Here is a 17,421-nt window from a genome sequence, read left to right on the forward strand (position 1 = left end):
GAGGCGGGATCGAAAGAAAAAGGTAAGTGACCAAATATGAGGTGCCAAAAATAATTCAAGAAAAGAAAGTTTTATAGTGCATAGAGGATGACATGCGGGTCCCGATTAGCAGCAGCGGTATCACCGTTTGAGAGGTGGCGAGGGATCGAAAGAAAAAGGCAAGTGACCAAATTTGAGGTGCCAAAAAAACTCCAAGAAAAGAAAGTTTTATAGTACATAGAGGATGACATGCGGGTCCCATTTAGCAGCAGCGGTATCACCGTTTGAGAGGCGGCGGGGATCGAAAGAAAAAGGTAAGTGACCAAATATGAGGTGCCAAAAATAATTCAAGAAAAGAAAGTTTTATAGTGCATAGAGGATGACATGCGGGTCCCGGTTAGCAGCAGCGGTATCACCGTTTGAGAGGCGGCAGGGGATCGAAAGAAAAAGGCAAGTGACCAAATTTGAGGTGCCAAAAAAACTCCAAGAAAAGAAAGTTTTATAGTACATAGAGGATGACATGCGGGTCCCATTTAGCAACGGCGGTATCACCGTTTGAGAGGCGGCGGGGATCGAAAGAAAAAGGCAAGTGACCAAATATGAGGTGCCAAAAATAATTCAAGAAAAGAAAGTTTTATAGTGCATAGAGGATGACATGCGGGTCCCAGGTTAGCGGCAGCGGTATCACCGTTTGAGAGGCGGCGGGGATCGAAAGAAAAAGGCAAGTGACCAAATTTGAGGTGCCAAAAAAACTCCAAGAAAAGAAAGTTTTATAGTACATAGAGGATGACATGCGGGTCCCATTTAGCAGCGAGCGGTATCACCGTTTGAGAGGCGGCGGGGATCGAAAGAAAAAGGCAAGTGACCAAATTTGAGGTGCCAAAAAAACTCCAAGAAAAGAAAGTTTTATAGTGCATAGAGGATGACATGCGGGTCCCGAGTTAGCGGCGGCGGTATCACCGTTTGAGAGGCGGCGGGGATCGAAAGAAAAAGGCAAGTGACCAAATTTGAGGTGCCAAAAAAAACTCCAAGAAAAGAAAGTTGATTGCACATAGAGGATGACATGCGGGTCCCATTTAGCGATGGCGGTCTCAACGTTTCCAAGGCGGCAAGGGATCAAAGAAAAAGGAAGTAGCCGAGAAATCGAGGGGTCAAAAAAATCCAAGAATAGAAAGAATTTTGGTTCATAGAGGATGACATGCGGGACCCATGATCTGCATCGTAAACGGCTCGATCGGAGAACGTTGAACGAGATGGCGCGATCGAGAAAAAAACAATGCCGGAGAGGCTGCCATCGGGCCCTACATCCCTCGGCGGTGCGGATTTGCGTTGACTCGGCCGGCGAACCCGAGAGTCGCGATGCACCACGTCCCGGGCCACCATACGCGACGTTTTGGCCGCTTTCGTCGGGCTAGGTGGCCTCAAAAACGAGAAAAAAAGTTTTGACATGCACCACGGAGGGACCAAAATCGTCGGCCATGGTACACCAGCAACCACGGCGCGACTTCAACTTCGTCGGCCATGGCAACTTTTCTTGTAGTGTTGTCGTTCCACGTGTCCAGTCACAATTGGTTGACTGAAGATTTCTGTTTATCTACAAGTTCGGTATGTGTCCAAACTGTGGAGCAAGCTCTGCCAATCAGGATGCGCCATGTGTACTGTACATGAACTTTGTTGGAAGTAGACGTTGTCGGATGATGTCACTCTAGACGATAGATGAGTACGTCACGCGACACGGCAGAGCCGACAGGGACACACGTTCTCTGACATGTCTGACCTCCTGCCACGTACGGATATTCCCGTCATAATGCACCAGGCCGGCTGGCTTTGGGATTGGACCTAGCCGTCATGGATCCATGACGTGATTTTCTAACCGTCAGTCTGGCCATCTGTGACGCGAGGTCCGCCATGGTCCTGCAAACCGTCAGCATCACGTGTCTGTGACGCATTTTTGACATTCACCGACGAACTAAAATCGTTATAGACTAGCCAATTGTTACTAGTGGATTCACCCAAACCCGCAGCCCGTGAGGACTACTCACACATAATATCAAGATTAAGATAAAACATAGATATCATTGTGCAAAATACTTAGATTGAAATCACAATATTGTTACAATGGTCGCTAATCGCAAGGAGATCTCTATTACAAGGGTGATGGCTATGGCTATGGAGGAGATGGAGGATGGAATGGATGAACTAAGGAATGGATCTCCTTCGTTGTGTTGCAGATGGATCTGGTGGATGGCGGCTCTGTTTGGCGACGAATGGCTCTCTGTTCGATATCGGTTCCTTCACGAATTTTATAGAGTTTGACCTCGGGAACGCAGCTGCGCACGGTACGGGCGGGAGTACGGGCGAGGCTTGCAGGTGCCGGTGCCAATTAAAGCCCTTGTGACCGCCTTTCCGAGCGTAGTCAACTTTGCCATGCTCCTGACGCGATTTTCTTCAGTAATTGCATATCCATTTGCCATTATGATGTGATATCCTTCACAACATCCAAAACTAGAAGAGATTGCACATTTTTGCATTGATTAGGCATTAGTAGCATGTTGAGAGGCAAACTTAGTCAATTTCTCAGCTATCAGCGACATCGTACCTTAAGTGTGTGACCCTACGGGTTCGCGAATATGTGGACATGACTATATTCATAGCCAATGGTTAATAGAGGGATTTTAAGATCCATAATAGCCCACATATATTCAACGATGATCTCATCGAGTGAACCACTTTTGTCATACATATATAATTTCCATGTCCTGCGATATCTTAGTTACCCGAGATTTGATTGCCGGTATGTCCATACCATGTTCTTATCTCGTTACTGGGTAAGTACTCTTTTCTCGTTGTAATATCACAACCTCTTGTGACCTAGTCACGTGTTTGCAAACGGTAGAGTGTGTATTACGGAGAGGGTCTAGAGAATATATTTCCGTTACTTAGATGGACAAATCCCACTCTTGATAACATACAACCCAACAAGTATCTTATGGAACACATGCCTGATAGCTTTATAATCATCTAATTCCGAAGTGATGCTTGCAACAAGCTATGCATTCTTTCAATACCCGGGAATTATATAATCTCATGGTCAAAGTAATAGTATAGATGACAATAGAAAAGCTTCGCAATTAGAACTATATAACACGATCAATTGCTATGCTTTGGTTAGGTCAAGTCCATTTATTATTCTCCTTAATAATATGACCTCGCTAATAAGTGACACCATATCCATGGTTAAGGAAACCAATAACCAACATTTACTTAATGAACTAGTATAGAGACATACTAGGGACACTTCATTTGTTTCTCCACACAAGTATTATGTTTCTGAATAATACAAACAAGCGTGGTGAACAAATAATATCACGAACATGAATAATAAATATCCTTTATTATTGCCCTTGGCACCAGTGCTAACATCATCTCTAGCCGAAGCCCTTTTCGCGGCCGTATGAGAAAATTTGCTCCTCTAACGGCCAAAAGCAGCTCTAACCGAAGCCACGAAATTGGTTAGAGGAGCAAATATAGGATAGTGACTCCTATAATCTTCCTCCACTCATTCAAACATTCTGAGCCACGAACTCGACTCCTAGAATTTCCCCTCCCACCCAAAAACGCCGCCAGTCGTCGCCGGCATCGGGATTCTCCCCTCCACCGGCCAAAATGTCACCGGAGCTTGCCTCCGTAGCCTACGACGCCTATGATGTCTCGGAAACGGTTGGGCATCACCAACGTCGCGCGGTCGACGGTAGAGGCCGCCAAGACCACCTCCAAGTCGTTCGAGGCCACGGAGAATGCGGGGAAGGTGGGCCATCCGCCCTTGCTCCGGTGCTGAGTGGGCCGCGTGTGCTGAAGCCGATGGAGGTCATGATCGCCCTTTCACTGGCGGCAGAGGAGAAGAAGAAAATAAATGATGCATCCAAGCTTGCAACGAAGGGCAAGCCCAATGGGACCTCCAAGGCCACACCGTAGTCTTCCTCGATGGCCACCGTCGCACCTCAAGATGACGCCCGCGAGGTGATCGACGAAATTCCTGGGCCGACTCCGAGTGCCACCGAGGTGTCCGTCGCACAGTTCATGTCAACTCGAACAATCTCACTACCAAGGGCTCGATGACCTCAACATCAGCAGAGACGAAGAGGTGGCGTCTAACGAAAAGGCCGACGATGACTACTTGGACGGGGAAGAGGAGGCCACTGAGGATGCTGAAGAAGAGGAGACCGTGTGGTGGAGGCGCCGACCAAGGGCAAGGGCAAGGGCAAGGGCAAGGGCAAAGGCAAGAACAAGGACAAGGTCACGCGCAAGAGGTCCACTAACTATAGCGAGGAAGAAGATGTGACAAGGCCACGTGCATGTTTGTAGTATGAATATGTGCCATGTGGTATGGAGATTTGAAAATGATGATGGAAAAAAATTTAGTCCTCTAAATTTTTGGGGATCGAATCTGACGGCCGAAGTTTAGAGAAGAAAAAATATAAAAATCCACTTTAGGAATACATTTTCCTTTATTCAACATCGATGACAAAATGTTCACACAAGAAGCAACGGCTGCGAACGTGCACTCAGTCATGGCGCATCTACCAGGATGGCACATACAGGCTCCAACTGAAAGTTAAGCAAACGGAATGAAATACCAAATACGGAGTACAATCGTAGCTAAGATAACGGAGGCTTCACAGGGTTTAACAGCTTCTCCACCTCTTTGGCAAGCCGATCCATTGCCAGCCACGGCAACACGACCGGCACGACAACTCGGTCCTCCCCATCGCGATCCTTACCGGTGATGAAGAAACTCACACCGAAGTGAGTGTCGGCTGGGCCAGCGTAAACTGGCTCGCCCCACCCGAAGTCCACACGGTCGAACCCGAGACGACGGGCATCAGAGAGCACGAACATGTTTGCCGGCCACAAGAACCGCCGGCCAACCATCACCATCTCGTCGATAATGGAACGAGCGTATTCGGGGGTCACTGCGGCTTTCGCTTGCCGCACCAGCGCCACGGCATCGCCCAGCGAGCAGCCACGTAGCACCTCTGGGTCAACCAGCACCGTGGAGGGCACACACGCGTTGCCATAGTACCCCGCGGGCAGGCTCATGTCGGCAGCGCCCCTGATGTTAACGACGATCATTAGGGGAGCGTTCCCGCCTGGGGGGAGCTCGAGCACCGCGGCGCGAGCACGCCAGAGGAACGCCGCGAGGACCTCGAAGGTGGTGGCGGTGTCGCGGAGGAGCGGAGGGAGGCTTTTCTTGATGGTGGCGAGGTCTGGTGCGCCGAAGGTGAAAGAACGCATGACCGTATCGCCGGCCGGCGGAGGCGGCTGAAGTAGTCGGCCGAACTCGCGGTGCGTAAATGAAGGCATAGGCGGGTCGCGAGCATTGAGGAGCTCGCGGGACCAGACGGGTGCGAAGGTCGTGGACGGGAGGCCGCGGGCTAGCTCGGCGATGGCGTTCATGAACTGGGCGATGCCGATTCCGTCGCAGATGAGGTGGTTGAAGCGGAGCGCGAATACGAAGCTGCCGCAAAGCAGACGTGTCACCTGGTCATGTCGTAGCCAATTGTTGGTTAGATTATGGATCCATAGAATACTGCTATATTTATTTCAGTTTACTTAATAATTTCAATTGTTATTTCACGGTATATATCTTAATTGAAACTTGCCAATTGTCTCCGCTAAATATGAAATCCTAATGTTTTACTTGGATATGCAGCAAGGGACAGTCAAACACGCCGCGGGATCCCTCCACGTCGAAGAGCAGCTGGTCCCAGCAAGGGAACGGCGGCATGAGCCCGACCGCCTCCAGCTCTGCCAGCCGTACGTCAGCGTCGGCCTCCACAAAGAGTACCCCCTCGCCGGTGCAGTCGACCATCGGCTTCTGACCCTCAACCTCCCTGAGCCGACCGGCCAACGGGTAGTAGTGCACCAGCGCCTCGCCGAGCGCACGTCGTATGAGGCCGGCCGGGTCGACGCCGTTCTGTCCACCAGCGCCACGGTAAAAGAGCGCCAAGGACAAGTGCACGCGCAAGCCCTCCTGGTCGTCGAGGTCCGACAGATGTTTGGTCTCCCGGGGCGTATGGGCAGCCGGGCCGACGAGCTCCGGATCACGCCGGCGCACTGCGTAGGCTAGTCTCGGCGTGTATACCCGCTCCTTCGCCTGATTCAGCATATCCACCGGCAGAATTAGCTTGTCAGTCGAGCCATGTGAGCTGAATTGACGAGGCCGGCATGGGTTCACCCATGGAGTTCGTTGCTCCTTCGTGCTGTAATTTCTGTGGAGGATGCTGGGCAGAGCCCGGGCAGCTGCCCTAGCTCGCCAGACTCTAGCCCCGTAGCTGAGCATAGCTAGGATGGTCTCGGAGCAAGTTGGAAGCAACAACTACTACAGTACTATCACTATTGGCTTCCACAGTTCTGCATGTGTACTTATAGTACAGCAATATGATATTGTAACCGGGCACACTACATCGCTCTTGCTTGCTCGACAAGGTGAGATTTTATTTTTCGAAATGGTCGACGAGGTGAGATGAGCGGCAGCCAGCTGGAAATTCCATCCAGCCTGGAATCGATCCATCGATTGGAAGAAGCGCGCGAATTTTGGAGGAAAATATGTTGTATTATGAACTATATAAAAAAGAAAAACTTATGACAAAAACTGTCCCTATATACAACTATTTTTTTTCATGTAGCTCAAAATACAACACATTGTATTCAGGACATATGTATGTATTCATGAAATAAATTTTATGAATTTTTTGAAACATAGAATTATTATTTTTAAATATTTTTAAAACCGGAAGGACTGGTACGCAGCTGCATCAAATCGACTAGTAAAATGTAAATCCTTTGCACGTGGTGGCCTGTGCAATATCACCGCTGCTTTTAGTGTGCAGGGAACCATTGGGTTTTCTCCTTTCAAAGATATCATTGGTTATGATTAGTATTTCCCTTTTCTAGATATCATTTGTTTTATCTCAATGCAATGGAACTGGAGTGTAAATCCATGTTGCTCTATAACAAGATATATCACGATTATAGGTTATTGACAAATTATCTTCTTAATTTTGCTAGTCCATGTACCCGTCATTTCCGGTATGCTATGATTTCCTAGCAAATGCACTACCATAAATGTTCATGATTTTTTTCTGTGTTGCTCACATCAAGATGTAACTCATCATTAAAACTCGCAAAGATGCTGATTCCAATGCAATTTTCTAGGACTTTCATAACTTGTAAGGTAGATTTTTGTTATTTTTTTCAAAATTTTGTGATTTTTGGAGCCTGGAGTCAAAGATCCGTATTCCAAACCTTGGTAGCCCTATCAAATCGAAATAGCCTATATTTGATTCCATGCTCACGTAAAAGCAGAGTCGATAATGACATGGTGACATCACACATAATCGTTATGAACAATTAAGGGATCAGAGGTGTCAACAATGAAAATGACAAAAAAAAACTTATGGAACTTATTAAAATTACAAAATTCTAAATATGGAAAGCTAAAAATAATCTAAAATGGAGTTGGTTGTTACTTATGCTTTTTTTTTGTAAATTTTCTTCTATGTTCATAATTTGTATAAATAACGAGGTCATTTGTCCAGTGGCCACATCATCTATTATCTATATATTATATACTATGGATGTCTAATAAAGCCACCGCATTAAGACACACAATCTTAATTATTGTGATGGTTAGATCTAAAACTTACGGATGTGATTTAACTAGAGATTAATAGTTACTTAACATTATAGTAGTGTTTGACACGTCTGTATATCATGTGAGGTATAACACGTGAACTTTATCAAGTATATATATTAATGGTGGAAATTTAAAATATCTATCTATATTTGGAATATGTATTGGCGCATAACAAACACGATCAAATAACACACCTACCGAAAAGAGGAAGTCTGGTAGTCTGCCGTTCGTTGTCTGGACATCACAAAGAAGTGCTGATGTTGTACGTTCAGTTAGGCCAACTTTATTTATTAGTTAGCTCAATCTGTTGTATATTAAAGAAAAGAAAAAAACTACACCCTACCTATCTACAAGACTGGACCTACATATCTGTCCGACGGAAAAAGAATACACGAGCTATCTTAGTTTTAAATAAAGATTAGTTCAGATAACGCGTTTAGTTATTTTCTTCGAATTGTGTATAGGAGACTACTGTGCATTTACAATAAAAATAAAAATAAAAATATATACGCTTACATATGGTTTTTCGGTTACCACCCATAAAAATACCGCCAAACAAAAATACAGGTATTTATATAATTTTCTCAAATTTAAAGAACTTTAACAAATTTTGAACCAATTTGAAAATATGTTTGATACACCTCGAGTGGTATTTTTGACGTTACTTTTGGCACTTGTACTCAAATATTATAACACAGACACTATTTCTACCATACTAAAAGCAATATACGGATTTCTAATAAATCCACCATATTAAGCCACACAATCTTAATTATTTTGATGGTTAAATCTAAAACATACGGTTGTGATTTAGCTAGAGATTAATAATTATACGTAACAATATAGTCATGTTTGACACGTCCGCACACAAACACGATCAACTAGCACGCCTACCGAAAAGAAGAAGTCTGATATCCTGCCGTCCGTTATCTAGATAACACAAAGAAATCCTAATGTTGTATGTTCTGTTAGGCCAACTCTATTTATTACTTAAATCTGTTGTATATTAAAGGAAACAAAACTACACGCTACCTTTCTATAAGACATGAGCTACATATTCCGTTTGGATAGAAAAAATACACAGGGCTTACGCGTATCCCTAGGTCGGTAAATTTGACGATGATAATGCAACATATGTATTATAAAATATATATCATTAGAAAGATTAGATGTTCTACTTTCTAATAATATAATTTTTATAATATACAAATGATATTATGTTCGCCAAATTGACAATCTAGGGATACGCGCAAGTCCTATGAACTTGGACGGAGGAAGTACCTATGATATCACTATCATCTCTTTCATCTTTAATTGATGTGCCACATCAGATTTTTGCATACATGTAGTGCATGATACTAGCTATGATACTACCATTGTGAAAAGTCTCAGCGCATAAGACTGCTCATAGTGGGAGTAACATAGCTAGTAATATCACATATCTCAAGGTATTTTGGTGACATGTCATGCTAATAAATGAAGAAAGAGAGTAAGGTTGTAACTAGCTATGTTACCATAACATCACACACCTCAAGGCAAGATGAGTCTACAACATAATAAATGATACAATGCGTGATACCACATACTATAAAAAAAGTTATGCGCCAATACATGAGGTTAATATATATACTTGATAAAAGTAGTAACCTAAACTAGTAACATGACATATGTTACTAGTCTAAGTTACTCCCCACTATTAACCAGCCTAACAACCGCAATCAACTAGCACACCTAAAAGAAGAATTCAGGTAGCCTATCGCCCGTTGTCTAGACATCATAAAGAAGCCCTGATGTTGTAGTACGTTCACTTAGGCAAACTCTATTTATTACTTAGCTCCATCTGCTGTATAAAGGAAAGAAAAAATAACTACACGCTACCTAGACAGGAGCTACATATCCGTAAAGATGGCAAAAGAATACACGAGCTATCTTAGTTTGAAATAAATATTAATTTGATGGAGATAATGTGTAGTTATTTTCTTTGAATTGTGTATAGGAGGCTAGCTATGCATGTCAAGTAAAAATAAAAATAAGTATATATACCCCTACACATGGTTTTCATGTTACCACACCGAGAAAAAATACTGTCAAACGAAAATACAGGTATTTACCTAACTTTCTCAAATTTAAAGAATTTTGACAAATTATGAAGGAATTTGAAATATGTTTAATAAATCTCAAATGGTATTTTCGACGGTGCTTTTGGTACTCGTACTCAAATATTATAACACAGACACTATTTCTACCATAATAAAAGCAATATATGGATGTCTTATAAAGCACCACATCAAGCAACACTATCTTAACTATTTTGACGGTTAGATCTAAAACTTACGACTGTGATTTAGCTATAGATACGCAATATTATAGTCGTGTTTGACACGTCCGTATAACATATTTAGTATAACACATGAACTTTATTAAGTTTATATATTAATGGTTGAGATTTAAAATATCTACCTAAATATGGAATATGTATGGGCGCATAATAAATACGATCAATTAGCACACCTACTGAAAAGAGGCCCCCTTGCCCCACGTCCGCTTTCTGGACAGCTCAAAGAAGTCATGATGTTATACGTTCAGTTAGGCCAACTCTATCTATATATTACTCACTGGATCTGCTGTACATTAAAGGAAACAAAAAACTACACGCTACCTATCTATAAGACAGGAGCTACATATATGGAAAAAAATACACGAGCTATCTCCGTTTTAAATAAAGATAGCTCAAAGGAGATAACGTGTGTAGTTATTTTCTTTGAATTGTGTATAGGAGACTAGCTATGCATGTCTGGAAAAAATGAAAATAAACAATATATACTCTTATGTACACATGGTTTTCTTTTTACCACCGAGAAAAAATACTGCCAAACGAAAATACAGGTATTTACATAATTTTCTCAAATTTAAAGAATTTTGATTTTTTTGAATGAATTTAAAAATATGTTTGATAAATATCGAGATTTATTTTCGATGGTACTTTTGGTACCTGTACTCAAAGATTATAACACAATACTCTACTTCTACTATCTCTGGTTGCAGAATTGCTATTTTTAAGGAAGCATCAACACCCGGTTTTTTTTTCCGAACGGTGGTACTTCCAGTATCTCGCCGGAAATCTCGAGTTGTATTTTGGATGGTATTTCTAGCACATGTACTCACATATTATAACATAGACACTATTTCTACCATCTCTGGTTGCAGAAATGCAATTTTTAAGGAAGCATCAACACCCGCTTTTTTCGGACGGTACTTCCACTATCCCGCCAGAAACTTGTTTTTTTCCGGTTACCATTGAGAAAAAATACTACCAGATGAAATTTACCTGTATTTGCATTACACAAACTTAAAGAATTGATATAAATTTAAACGAATTATTAAATTGGTTTGATTACTCTCGAAATGGGAGCTGCAATGCGATAGTAAAATATTATTAGGAGAGGTGATGAAATAAATTGGTGAAAGATTGAAATACTGAATCTGCAAGTTAATGCAGGTATTTTTATTAAATAAATATGTTACAAGAATTATGTGCCATCCAAGTTGATGTAGTCTCTAATACATGATGCGGTAAATATGTGTCAGTGAGAAAGTAGAACACCTAGAAGAGGGTAGCAAGAAAATGTAAAAATAAAATGGCCCTACGTACCTATGTTTCGAGATAGAAGACAATATAAACTATAAAAATAAAATGGCCCTCCCCCTCTCTGACAACGACTCGGAGCCCGACTCCGTCGAGGCTCCACAGCACTAGCACCACGCCGCCGTTCTCATGGCGACCGGCGACGAGCCGCCCAACGACCCCTTCACCACGCCACTGCCCACGACAGCGACCGCGGGCGACATCGAGGAGCATCAGGTGGCCCTCGAGGCGCAGAGGAAGAAAGAACTCGTCGAGCAGGAGTCGGCGAGAGCCCTATCGCTCCACCATCAACGCCGCACTCGCCAGTGCATCGAGCGCGTTTGCGATCAAGGCTTCCCCAACGCTCGCCTCAACTTTGACAACCCGGACGGGGAGGCCCGAGTCAGGAACAACGAAGCCCCGGAGTCAAGCCGGGCCGCGGATGACCGAGCGGCGAACGGTCCACCACAGGGCCAAACGATCCACCCTGTGGAAGTCGACGCCAACGGACTTCCCCTACACTCGTCGCCGCGCAAGTCGCCCTCGCCAATCTCCCCGACACCGGCGAAGGCACCCTCTACATCCAGCACGCTAAGGCCCTAGTCTCCAAGACCATGTATTGACGCGGCCTAGGACTCCCAGGGGCGGCTCTACTCGCTCTCATCGGCGAGTCACACTGCGTCATCTGCTGCGACGAACCGTGCAGTCGCCAACGTCAACAGTTGTCCACCCCCGGAGCCGCGCACTACTCACTCGACCAACAGTACAGTCGAGCCGCGCCCTCCGCGCGCGATGGTTGTCGCCAACGGGCAGCCAATCAATGCGCGTGCGCACGTCGTCAACGACCAAGCGTGGCGTGCATGCAATCGCGTCGACACCAACTTCAGGGGCGAACAGTCGCGCCAGAGCGCGTTCGCCCGAGTCGTCCCGGCTTTCTTCGGTCCGATGACTAGGGGCGAGCAGTACCCCCTTGGATTGAAGGGCCCCCGCGACATCGAGACATACGACACCAACAACGACCCTACGGTTTGGATCGACTCCTACACCAGGGTGATGGGCATCCTCGGCTACTCCGACCTGCTCGCCGCCTACCTGCCCCTCATGATGGATGTGGCGAATCGCCAGTGGTTCAACACCCTCCCCCGAAAAACATCGATTTGTGGGAGGAGGCCCGTTCTTCCTTCATCCAGCACTTCGCCAGTGCATACACTCGTGCCACCACCATCGAGAACCTGGACCGTTGCGTCCAAGGGCCCCGTGAGTTGACTCGCCGATGGGTGGAATGTTGGAAAGACATAAGGACGACCTCGAGAGGCATCAGCATGGACACGGTGATCTACTGCCTCAGGCGGACCTGCCGCTACGAGCCTCTCGTCTCCAAGCTAAAGCGCGTCTGCAGCGACAACATCTCCATCGCTGAACTTTCGACATCACCACGCATTACGCCGATGAAGACCCCACGGTCGACTCGGATGACGAGTACGGCCGCGGCGCAATCGCCGCACCATTCGCCCCGACGGTCGCCACGACCACTACTGCTTCGGCTCTCGCCCGAGCAACTGCAAGCAGTGCAATGACAGTGGTGCCAACTCCGAGTTTGTCGCAAACGCCAACTATGGGCAGCGCTGTAGGGATTCGAAGCATAGAAAACAAAAAAATTCCTACCGCGAGAACGCAATCCAAGCCAAGATGCAATCTAGAAGATGGGAGCAACGAGGGGATGAACGAGACTAACCCTTGAAGATTTCCAAAGCCTACAAGAGGAGGCTCTCGTTGCTGCGGTAGACGATCACTTGCCGCTTTCAAAGCGCGTAGAAGATCTTGACGGTGCCACAATCGGGAAGCACCTCCGTACTCGATCACACGTTCGGTGTTGATGAAGACGACGTCCTTCTCCCCGTTCCAGCGGGCAGCGGAAGTAGTAGATCCTCCTCGGAATACCGGCAGCACGACGGCGTGGTGGCGGTGGTGGTGGAGAACTCCGGCAGGGCTTCGCCTATGCGCTGCGAGAGTTTGTATGTGGAGGAGGGGAGGCTAGGGTTTGGGGAGAGGGGGCTATGGGTGCCGGCCTCAAGGGGGCAGGGGTGGTGCGGCCAAGCCATGGGCAGCCCCCTCCCTCTCCTCCTCATTATATAGGTGGAACCCCAAGGGTTTGCCCAAAGTCTTCGAATAAGACCCCAACAGAAAAACTGCCTTATGGATGAAACCTAGAGGGACAGGGACTCTCCCCTTTGATACGTCTCCGACGTATCGATAATTTGTTATGTTCCATGCCACATTATTGATGATATCTACATGTTTTATGCATACTTTATGTCATATTTATGCGTTTTCCGGAACTAACCTATTGACGAGATGCCGAAGGGCCGATTCTTGTTTTCTGCTGTTTTTGGTTCCGAAATCCTACTAAGGAAATATTCTCGGAATCGGACGAAATCAACGCCCAGCATCCTATTTTTCCACGAAGCTTCCGGAACACCCGAGAGCCGCCGGAGGAGGGCCCCGTGGGCCCCGGACGACGAGGTGGCGCGGCCCGAGGCCTTGGCCGCGGCCCCCTAGTGTGTCGTCGCCTCGTCGACCCTCCGACTCCGCCTCTTCGCCTATATAAAGGTCCCTGACCTAAAAACCTTGACACGTTCGACGAAACCAGAGAAAACCTTCCAGAGCCGCTGCCATCGCGAAGCCAAGATCTGGGGGACAGGAGTCTCTGTTCCGGCACGCCGCCGGGACGGGGAAGTGCCCCCGGAAGGCTTCTCCATCGACACCACCGCCATCTTCATCAACGCTACTTGTCTCCCATGAGGAGGAGTAGTTCTCCATCGAGGCTCGGGGCTGTACCGGTAGCTATGTGGTTCATCTCTCTCCTATGTGCTTCAATACAATAATCTCATGAGCTGCCTTACATGATTGAGATTCATATGATGATGCTTGTAATCTAGATGTCATTGTGCTAGTCAAGTGGATTTTACTTATGTGATCTCCGGAGACTCCTTGTCCCACGTGTGTAAAGGTGACGGTGTGTGCACCGTGTGGGTCTCTTAGGCTATATTTCACGAATACTTATTCACCGTTATGAATGGCATAGTGAAGTGCTTATTTATATCTCTTTATGATTGCAATGTGTTTTGTATCATAATATATCTGCGTGCTACTCTAGTGATGTTATTAAAGTAGTTTATTCCTCCTGCACGGTGTAATGGTGACGAGTGTGTGCATCGTGTAGTACTTGGCGTAGGCTATGATTGTGATCTCTTGTAGATTATGAAGTTAACTATTGCTATGATGGTATTGATGTGATCTATTCCTCCTTTCGTAGTGTGAAGGTGACAGTGTGCATGCTATGTTAGTACTTGGTTTGGTTATGTTGATCTGTTATGCACTCTAAGGTTATTTAAACATGAACATTGAATATTGTGGAGCTTGTTAACTCCGACATTGAGGGTTCGTGTAATCCTACACGATTAGTGGTGTTCATCATCCAACAAGAGGGTGTAGAGTCTAGCATCTATCTATTTATTCTGTTATGTGATCAATGTTGAGAGTGTCCACTAGTGAAAGTATGATCCCTAGGCTTTGTTCCTAAAATACTGCTATCGCTGCTTGTTTACTGTTTTACTGCATCTTTACTCGTCCGCAATATTACCACCATCAACCACACGCCGATCCCGGGCAAAGCACTTTTCCGGTGCCGTTGCTACTGCTCGCATTTATTCATACCACCTGTATTTCACTATCTCTTCGCCGAACTAGTGCACCTATTAGGTGTGTTGGGGACACAAGAGACTTCTTGCTTTGTGGTTGCAGGGTTGCTTGAGAGGGATATCTTTGACCTCTTCCTCCCTGAGTTCGATAAACCTTGGGTGATCCACTTAAGGGAAACTTGCTGCTGTTCTACAAACCTCTCGCTCTTGGAGGCCCAACACTGTCTACAAGAATAGAAGCACCCGTAGACATCAAGCACTTTTCTGGCGCCGTTGCCGGGGAGGAAAGGTAAAAGGCTCTCATACTCCGGTCCCAGGTAAAGTACTTTTCTGTTTCCGTTGTGTGTGTGTTCCAAGCTATTTCCTTTAGATCCTGCAATTGCATCTTTTTGTTTCTTGTTTACACTAGTTTGGCATAATGGACAACAACGAGCTTCTTATTCTATTTCCTGATTTAAGACATGGATGGTTTGATACGAAAATTAAAAAACCCATGGAACATATTAGTATGAACACTTTGAATACCATTGTTGCTAATGATATAGAAAGTTCTAAGCTTGGAGAAGCTGGTTTTGATGAGCATGATATTTTTAGTCCCCCAAGCATTGAGGAGAAAATTTACTTTGATGATACTTTGCTTCCTATTTATGATGATTATAATGATAGTAGTCTTTTAGTACCGCCTGTTATGGAGGATAAATTTGATTATGATTACAATATGCCTCCTATATTTGATGATGAGAATAATAATGATAGCTACTTTGTTGAATTTGCTCCCACTATTACTAATAAAATTGATTATGCTTATATTGGGAGTAGTAATAATTTTATGCATGAGACTCATGATAAGAATGCTTTATGTGATAGTTATATTGTTGAGTTTGCTCATGATGCTACTGAAAGTTATTATGAGAGAGGAAAATATGGTTGTAGAAATTTTCATGTTACTAAAATGCCTCTCTATGTGCTGAAATTTTTGAAGCTACACTTGTTCTATCTTCCTATGCTTGTTACTTTGCTCCTCATGAACTTGTTTATTTACAAGATTCCTTTTCATAGGAAGCATGTTAGGCTTAAATGTGTTTTGAATTTGCCTCTTGATGCTCTCTTTTGCTTCAAATACTATTTCTTGCGAGTGCATCATTAAAACTGCTGAGCCCATCTTAATGGCTATAAACAAAGAACTTCTTGGGAGATAACCCATGTGTTTATTTTGCTACAGTACTTTTATTTTGTATTTGAGTCTTGGAAGTTGTTAATACTGTAGCAACCTCTCCTTATCTTAGTTGTATTGCATTGTTGTGCCAAGTAAAGTCTTTGATACTAAGGTTCATACTAGATTTGGATTACTGCGCAGAAACAGATTTCTTGCTGTCACGAATATGGGCCTAATTCTCTGTAGGTAACTCAGAAAATTGTGCCAATTTACGTGAGCGATCCTCAGATATGTACGCAACTTTCATTCAATTTGAGCATTTTCATTTGAGCAAGTCTGGTGCCTCAATAAAATTCGTCTTTACGGACTGTTCGTTTTGACAGATTCTGCCTTTTATTTCGCATTGCTTCTTTTGCTATGTTGGATGGATTTCTTTGTTCCATTGACTTCCAGTAGCTTTGGGCAATGTCCAAAAGTGTTAAGAATGATTGTGTCACCTCTGAACATGTGAATTTTTGATTATGCACTAACCCTCTAATGAGTTTGTTTCGAGTTTGGTGTGGAGGAAGTTTTCAAGGGTCAAGAGAGAAGGATGATATACTATGATCAAGAAGAGTGAAAAGTCTAAGCTTGGGGATGCCCCCGTGGTTCATCCCTGCATATTTCAAGAAGACTCAAGCATCTAAGCTTGGGGATGCCCAAGGCATCCCCTTCTTCATCGACAACTTATCAGGTCACTTCTCTTGAAACTATATTTTTATTCGGTCACATCTTATGTACTTTACTTGGAGCGTCTGTGTGCTTTTATTTTCGTTTTGTTATTTTCATTCTCTGAATACATGCTTTTGTGGGAGAGAGACACGCTCCGCTGGTTCATATGAACACATGTGTTCTTAGCTCATAATGTTCATGGCGAAGATTTAAACTGCTTCGTTAATTGTTATATGGTTGGAAACGGAAAATGCTACTTGTAGTAATTGATAAAATGTCTTGGATAATTTGATACTTGGCAATTGTTGTGCTCATGTTTATGCTCTTGCATCATATACTTTGCACCCATTAATGAAGAAATACATAGAGCTTGTTAAAATTTGGTTTGCATAATTGGTCTCTCTAAGGTCTAGATAATTTCTAGTAAAGAGTTTGAACAACAAGGAAGACGGTGTAGAGTCTTATAATGTTTACAATATGTCTTTTATGTGAGTTTTGCTGCACCGGTTCATCCTTGTGTTTGTTTCAAATAACCTTGCTAGCCTAAGCC

At 44.5% G+C, this 17,421-nt stretch overlaps 1 protein-coding gene across 1 annotated transcript; it reads right to left on the reverse strand.

Annotated features, from left to right (window-relative positions):
• Positions 1–4,638: 4,638 nt before the first annotated feature.
• On the reverse strand, positions 4,639–6,322 carry LOC124708642 (benzyl alcohol O-benzoyltransferase-like). The gene is made up of 2 exons (XM_047240318.1): positions 5,681–6,322; positions 4,639–5,520 (listed from the first exon to the last, which is right to left on the reverse strand). Exons 1-2 carry the CDS (start codon positions 6,320–6,322, stop codon positions 4,639–4,641), a joined length of 1,524 nt encoding a protein of 507 aa, XP_047096274.1.
• Between the last annotated feature and the right edge of the window lie 11,099 nt (positions 6,323–17,421).

This window comes from Lolium rigidum, chromosome 1 (assembly GCF_022539505.1).
Source record: "Lolium rigidum isolate FL_2022 chromosome 1, APGP_CSIRO_Lrig_0.1, whole genome shotgun sequence".
Taxonomy (NCBI): Eukaryota; Viridiplantae; Streptophyta; class Magnoliopsida; order Poales; family Poaceae; genus Lolium; species Lolium rigidum.